This window comes from Marmota marmota, unplaced genomic scaffold (assembly GCF_001458135.2).
Source record: "Marmota marmota marmota unplaced genomic scaffold, marMar, whole genome shotgun sequence".
In the NCBI taxonomy this organism is placed as follows: Eukaryota; Metazoa; Chordata; class Mammalia; order Rodentia; family Sciuridae; genus Marmota; species Marmota marmota.
Window position 1 is genome coordinate 934565 of NW_026000244.1, and position 7513 is coordinate 942077.

General features: G+C 44.7%; 1 protein-coding gene across 1 annotated transcript; it reads left to right on the plus strand.

The window, feature by feature from the left end:
• The first annotated feature begins 1193 nt into the window (after positions 1-1193).
• Positions 1194-6744, plus strand: LOC125614069 (spermatogenesis-associated protein 31E1-like). Its single transcript, XM_048796263.1, has 4 exons — positions 1194-1291; positions 1951-2069; positions 2625-2685; positions 2943-6744. Exons 1-4 carry the CDS (start codon positions 1194-1196, stop codon positions 6742-6744), a joined length of 4080 nt encoding a protein of 1359 aa, XP_048652220.1.
• Positions 6745-7513: the final 769 nt, after the last annotated feature.

Consider the following 7513-nt stretch of genomic DNA (forward strand, 5'->3'; position numbering starts at 1 on the left):
ATGAAAAGAGTTGGGATGTCAGTCCACATGTCCTCATCAGGCTCTCCAGGATGGGGGCATCAGTGTGGGTTGGTTGAATGTCTCTTCATTTGCTACATCATTTATATTAAATTTTGGGGTTTCTGCTTGTTCTTTCAGTCCCTATCACATATGACTGGGTTTCTTAGTGATGTCTTTCACTCTGGGGTCAGGACATCTGGTCTGGTGGTTTCTGCCCTGATCTCTCACCTGTGACTCTTATCAGACAAAGGCAAATGACAGTGACTTCACTCTGAGTTTTATCAGGGTTGTGGGAAGTGACTTATTTTTTCAGGCCATGCCTCATGACAATATTAGAGGGCTCTGTAAACTTGTCTGGTAGGGACTCCAGTTTTACTTTAACAAAGAGTTTTAAAATGGAGTTGCTTAAGCTAAGGCCATCCTCACACTGTGTGTATAGACATGTTCCCAAAATTTCTCTTAAAGTTTAACTTACACTAATTTTATAAACAAAAATACTAGAAACATACAAAAATGTCTCTTGAGGGTTATTTCAGTTTTTATACTTAAGTTTTGTAAGGTTGTAATAATAATGTATCAATTTGGGTTTTATTTTTTTTGTCTAAACCCTCTAGATGAAGAGAGTAAAATAAAATTGGAAAAATTTTATTTAAAATTAGCATAGGTAAATAAGCATAAGAGAAATTTCACTTCTTTGCTGAACTGATCAAGGCAAGAACATATTGTATGGAAGAGTTGAAATTTCAAAGAGAAGAGATCCTGAAAGTAATAATCCTGGAGAAATAAAAATTCCAGGGGTAATAAAAATTTTCAAAAGCTATGAAATTGATGGATCTCAGAGACCTACAAGGAAGCAGGTGATGTCTGGTTTCCAGGAGAAAAGAATATTGAATAGACTGAGGTCTTCTCTGACAGGGTGGGCAACTGGAGTTGGAAGTAAAGATCTAGAAAGCTCAGAAAGACAGAGGACATGCTGGCTGGAGGGTGGGGCAGGGGTGTGGTGCTGCCTCCTCTTCTTGCCTATTCCCCAATGACAGGATTCCTTTGTGATGAGAAGGCACAGCTCTGTGACATAGGCCTGGGTCCCATTCCCCATTCCTGAAGAGAACTCTCAGGACTCATTTGTCCAAGTGACACAGTGAAATTCAGATGAGGGAGAATCCTCTCTTTCCTCTAAATAATGTTAATGCCGAATGGCTGAATCCCAGCTTCACCACCTGGGCAATGGATATGATCCTGGCCTTTGCATGTGGACTGGGAATCTTTCTCCTTTTATTGCTCCGCCTCCAAGGTAATCCATCCTTGCCACAACCAAGGGAAAAAGGAAAACTCAGGAAGGTAAGAACCCTCAGGTCACACCCAACAACAACAAAAACGATTCTCTTTTGTCTACTTTCCACTTTTCCAAAATAGGTAGACACACTTCACAAAAGAGAAATTTCAGGACAGAATAGAGAATCATTCTGGGGTAGGCAGGGCAGGGCATAGAGAGAGAGTGCACTAGGATTTCTCCTATCTGAATGTCTCAGACCATATAGAGAGGTCTGGACTCCTGAGAGTGCTGGGTACCTCTAGAGAAGGACAGGCCCTGAGCACTGCTCCATCAGTCACCTTCTCCTGGTAAGTGTCTCTGGAACAAGGCTTCCCTCTGTATTGGGCTGATGTGGGCCTGAGGGCCTCCATCACAGGCTCTCAGGTCACCTCTGGCCTTAGGAAACAGAACCATGCCTGGCAGCTGAGAAGAGCCTGTGGAAATGAGTATATTTTTAAGCAGAAGATCAGTCACTGACAACATTAATGGTGTAGTTTATTCAGAAAAATCCCCTTTTCTGCTTTCCAAAGGAAAAAAAAATAAAGTATTTTGCCTCTTTAATAATGTTCTCTGAATAAAAGGGTTTCCACTAGGTAACTGTAGAAGTTCTGCTGTTCAGAAACATGGAATGTCTACAGCTGGTCTAGGAGATCACAGGGAGAACTGGGCCTCAGCCTCTTTTTCTATATTGTCTGTCAGCGTGTGAAGGTGAAGAAGGTGCTGTACAAGAACAGGAAAAAGAGTGGAACTCTGAAAGGTAAGTCCCTGCCCATTTACCCCAGAGGTGGTTACTGTCCCCTTTCTCCAAGGGTCCAGATCAGTGCCCCAGAGGATGTTGGTTGCAGAGACCTGAGAGGGAAGATGCTGGAAAGGAAATCATCATACCAGAGACACTTCTCAGATTCTGTTCTTAGAAGGTGTGGTGGATGAGAGGTGTGTGATGTCCAGTAGGGTGGTGTTGGTGGCACTAGAGCAGCAGTGCCTAGATATGGAGGTGGGACTTTCAGGTACAACTGAGGTCAAGCTGTTTCATTTTGTTAAGGCCAATTTCTCTTTGAGGTAACCAATCCTTTCCCACGATAAGGTGCTTGTGAGGATCATGGAGGTGGATGGAGGTAAAAACACCCTGCAAATGATAAAATGTGGCTCTTCCCAGAGTCTTTATATGACCCTCACTGGTCATTTGGACTTGGACACTGAGGCTTAGCCTCCAGTCTCATCTCTCATGATCTCCCCCAAGGGGGCATTGCACTTAACATCCTGTAAAATCTGGGATCCTCCCTTCTCTACCCAATTCATTTTCCATTTTCAGCTTCAGGCAATCGCCTGAAGAATCTGATGGAGATTCAGAATCTGATTTTACTCCTGCAAAGGTGAGGAACTTTCCAGTTCTCCAGTGTTTTTCCCATCAAGATCTGTTATGTGATCACTGAGGTTCAAGGCTGATTTAGTAGGAATACTCCAGGTCATAGTGGAATGTGACTGAAGTCCTGGTGGTAGGAATAGGAAGAGTTTGGTGAAGACAGTGTGTGGGGCAGTCGAGGGTCCATAGGCCATAGGTTTTCACCCCCGCCCAGCCTCTTGGTCCTTCCTGCTCCTGGCTCTAGCTTGTGCCTCTTGTCTCCTGCAGTCTCCTAGGGAAGCTCTGGGACAAGGACAGTGCTCCTCTACTGGTATATGAAGATGTTGCAGGTGAGGTGTTCAGGCAAGAGCCTACTGAAGTTCAAAAGCTACCTCATCAACATTTGGGAGATCCTTCTACCATCTTACCCCCATTAGGTTCTCTAGCTCCTCTGACAAAACACACTCTGCCTCTGGCCTCATCCTTATCGGAAGAACATGAACACAAGTCTGACTTGAATAGAATCTCACTGGACATTGTTCCACAGAGCTCCCTTGTAGGTCACTCATACTGGGCATCCCTGATCACAGCCATCTCAGGCGTAGACTGCATAAGCTATTCAATTTCATTCCTCTCCTGGTGGTGGGAAACTGCAAAGCTCTTATTTTTCTCTACCTGGGTAAACAAATCCAAGCAAGAACATCTTTTCCACCATCCTTCAGATGTCACACTCTGGGTAGACCCCACACGTTGGCAGGTAGAGTCTGGAGGCCTCTCTTTCATCAACTCTGATGTACAGATGCTGCTGGAAATGCTAATCACCAAAAGAGTGGAACTAAAAGTATGGAAGAAAAATTCTAAAAACGGGTCCTCTTTCAAACAAATGAGTCCAGATTACACCCTGTATTCTCTGGGAAACATGTTGGAGTCACTGGGTAGCAAGAGAGACACCACTGCACAAACCTTCTGGAACACAAAAGAAAAACCAGAGAAGCTTCATGATTCTCAGAATTTCTTTTACAACAAGGTCTTGGGGGGGCCTTTAGAGAAAAAATACAGCCAACTGTTCTGGGGTCTGCCCTCTCTGCACAGTGAGTCCCTGGTGGCTACTGCCTGGGTCTCTAAGAGGTCCTCTACTGCACAGTGTAAACATGTAGCATTCAACAAAGCCTCAGAATCTCTCTCAGTACAATATCAGGATGAAGAACCTCCAGAGCTTTCCCAGGAGGAGCCCTTGGCCCAGGAAGAGGCCCAATCCCAACTTTTGACACGAAACTTGTCCCCATCTGTGGCTCTGGGTCAGACTCTGGCTAGCACTTCATACACTTTTCCAAACATACCACCTTCTTCATCCCAGATTAAGTCTGGCACAACTAGCACTAAATCTGAGAAGGAGGTACAGTCTTTCCTCCCAACTGAAGATCAACATTCAGAATGTCCCCTACAGAACCGAAGGAAATGGAAGAAGGTCTTATTCTCTGAGATCATAAAGACTCTGGAAGTCATTAACCAGCCAGCTCTCAACCTTCCCCAGGGAAGCGGGGCCTCCCAAATTTCTAACTCTGTCTCCATAGTTGCTGGGGATTCTGCCAGCCAGGAGCTAGAGAACAGACTCCAGCAACATATTCAAGGGGAGTTAATCAGTGATCAACCACAGCTAGACATTCACTGTAGATTTCTAGCATCTCAGGAACAAATGCATCCTCAGGATAAATTTCCAGGGAAGAGTCAGTGCCAGAAAAATGACAAGCCTGGCTCTTCGCAGCCTAGCCAGTCAGCACTTACTGACAATGATCTGCAGAAGATGGAGCAGCCCAGCCAGTCAGCACTCGCTGGTAATGATTTGCAGAAGATGGAGACTAAACACTCTGAAAGACTCTCTACAATGGGCTCTGTAACATTCAAACTAGATTTCTCAAACAAGGGTCTAGAACCAGAACTCCAGAAGCAGCCAGTAGATTTATCCTGGAGCTCAGGAAGCACCTCAGGGAAGGCTCAGAATTATAATAAGGAGGTTTCAGAAAGTTATTTGAGGAGGACTAGGAAGGGTATTTCACAAAGTGACTTATCTACAGGCCTAGAAAAGAAAATTGTGGAAAAAATCCTGCAAGACCATCTGAGCAGAAAGTCAGTGCAGATCAAGGAGGGCATGTTCCCTGTGTGTGTGCGTGGATCCTGGCTTGCTGCCAACTGTACTCTTCCAAAGTACACAAAAACCATCTATCTAGCTTCCTCCAAGTACCAGCAATCCTATGTAAACACTGTTAAGCAGCTTTCCTTCCTTGACCCTGGAACTCACCTGAAGCTAGAAACAGATATTATGAGGTCTCGGGTGAGGCACAGGTGGAATCCATCACTCCAGGCTCTTGATACCATTAATTGCAACTTAGGTGAGGCTCAAACCTCACCCCTTCCACAGTCTGCTATTTCCTCCTCAGCCTCCAGTGACTACAGAGCCATTTCCATTGCCAAAATTGGCAGTCTCCTGGAAGAACTTCCTCAGAAAAGTGTGGGAAAGAGGGTAATAAGAAAAATTTCATTTCCCACTTTACAGAATCCTCTTCCTGCACCCTCACCTTCAGAGGTACAGAGAACCATGCAAGGAACCCCACTGGGTGGCAGTCAGAGGACCTCAGATGCCTGTATGCCTTCTCGAACCTATAGCCATCTGCACATAAACCAACAAAGTAGAGTTATAAGGAGGATTGGAAAAGCTAGCCTGGAGCCCAATCCAAGCCTCAATATGACCAGGATTGAGACACAGAAAGAGACTAAGGATGTGGCCTCAGGAGACCCATGTTCTGGTGTGACAATGCTGGAAGTTAAAGTAGGGACCCAATCATCAACAGCTGGAAAGACCAAGGAGATAGATGTGGAGAAGAAATCGTGTGAATGGGAAGTGACAGTGGGAGCCTCTGTGATGGCAAACTCTGAAACCATCAATGTGAATGTGAAGAACATAGGGTCTCTTGGAAACATGAATAGCCCCTCTCCTTCTAGAATTTCTATTTCACAAGATTCAGGAGACCAAATCCTGAAAGAAAATATAGGTAATGTTGTTCAGCTCAAAGTGGAGTTTGAGTCAGAGGAGCAACCCCAAGACATGGTCACTGGAGTGCTGCAAGACTGCCACACTAATGAGCTCTCCACCACAGATATTTTACCATCTCAAGTGTCCCTGTCCAACTCCAAGAGCTTTTTCAAGATTCACAAGTCAATTTCCCAAGCTCTATGTGATGATGACATGAAGGCAGGGAGCAGCCAGGAGCAGGAAGAATCCAAAGTCACAAATGTTGATGTTCCTGGAAAGGAAGACACTGAAAGGATTTGTATAAATGAAAGCCAAGAGAGCTTTGGGAGGTCCATACCAAAAGAGGAGGAAGAAATTTCCCAAGACTGTGGGTTGAGCCCTTCTGACAAAGTCCAGGAAATAAACACTACTTTAAGCAAGTCCTTCCCTTGCCTTCCAGAAAAGGGACAGAATCCTCCAGTAAGCTATAGTAATAGCAAAATGAGGGACTTTATGGAGTCTTTTAACAATCATCAAAAAGGAAAAAGGAAGGAAAATTCCTTGAATAAAGTCAACCCCCTGACAGCTACCACCCATACCCAGAAATTAGCCAAAAGACAAATATCCAAAGAGAGTGTAGTGGTTGAACCCCAGGCCCTCATAACAGTTGTAGGACAGATCCTGATGGATAAGCTGGGACTTGAACGTAGAAGTGGTCCAACAGAGGTATATGGGCATAAAGAGGAACCCCCAACCCTATTGGGTAGGCAATTCTGTCAACCTAGGGGTTCTTCATACCCAGATAAAAGACAAATGTTTAGAGAGATTGCCTCTGGTCCCCAAGCCAGCCCCAATGTCCACAGCCCCAAGAACAAGTGGATCAGAGACAATAATTGGACCTTCAAGTCTAGGAATATTGAGCCTCAAGCCACCCCCTTCCAGCTAAGGCCAATTGGGGTGAGCACTTTGAGCCACCTTCACCATTACCCAACATGTTTTTTTCAAAATGGTGATGTGCATGGTCAACCAGGTCTTGTTTACCATGAGTTTCCTGGTGAAAAACCTTTCAGGAAATATTGAATTCATGGAGGGGGGAAACGTTTTGTCATCATGCGAACCCATTCTCTAATGACGAATGTCTTCTTCCCTTTTGGGATTTCAATTGCTTCCCAATAATTTTTTTTTTCCTTTTCTCATCAGATATATTGATTTTTGTCTGTGTCCTCCTGTGGGGTATGAAGGGGGTTGGTGTCTGCTCTTCCTCAGAGTGGCTTCTAGAAGGGACAGGACATTCAGAGGAACAACCCTCATATCTCAAATTATCTCATTGTAACTGAAGGATTCCTCATTCAGTCATCACAAAAACAAACAAGAGAATGCCTTGAGCCTTCTCAGGATGAGGCAATCCTGTGAAGACCCCACTCCACAGTCTGACTCCATCAGTCTTTTCCTTGCTTTCCTTCTTTCTGGAACTTTATACAGCTTTGGGGAATGGGTGTATAAAAGTGACAGATTCTAGTAGCTTCACATATTACAAAGTAGGCATGGGAATGTTGGGGGGAAATTAGTGTGTTGGTCTTAGAGCCGGGAAAACCTTGCTTCTTAGATTTTCTAGTGAGAAAAGAAGTGTGTTTGATGGGGAAGCCCCTTCTCTCCCTGATAGTGTTTGGAATGTAGCTGGGACCTGTCAATCCCTCTTAGCTCAGCCTTAATTACATGGAAGTGTCACTTAACTCCACATCTGCTTCCACCATTTTCTATAGCAGCAGCCAAGATAGAACTTGCAGCTCTGCATCTAGGTGGGGCCACAAAGTGCTGCTGAGTGCTGCATGCCCCCTGCCCATGGTCA

Excerpts from the sequence above, each read along its gene's own strand:
- LOC125614069 (XM_048796263.1), top strand. The coding sequence starts at position 1,194 with ATGGCTGAATCCCAGCTTCACCACCTGGGCAATGGATATGATCCTGGC. Across the intron at positions 1,292-1,950 it reads TTTATTGCTCCGCCTCCAAG|CTGGTCTAGGAGATCACAGG; the intron begins GTAATCCATCCT and ends GAATGTCTACAG. Across the intron at positions 2,070-2,624 it reads AAAGAGTGGAACTCTGAAAG|CTTCAGGCAATCGCCTGAAG; the intron begins GTAAGTCCCTGC and ends TTCCATTTTCAG.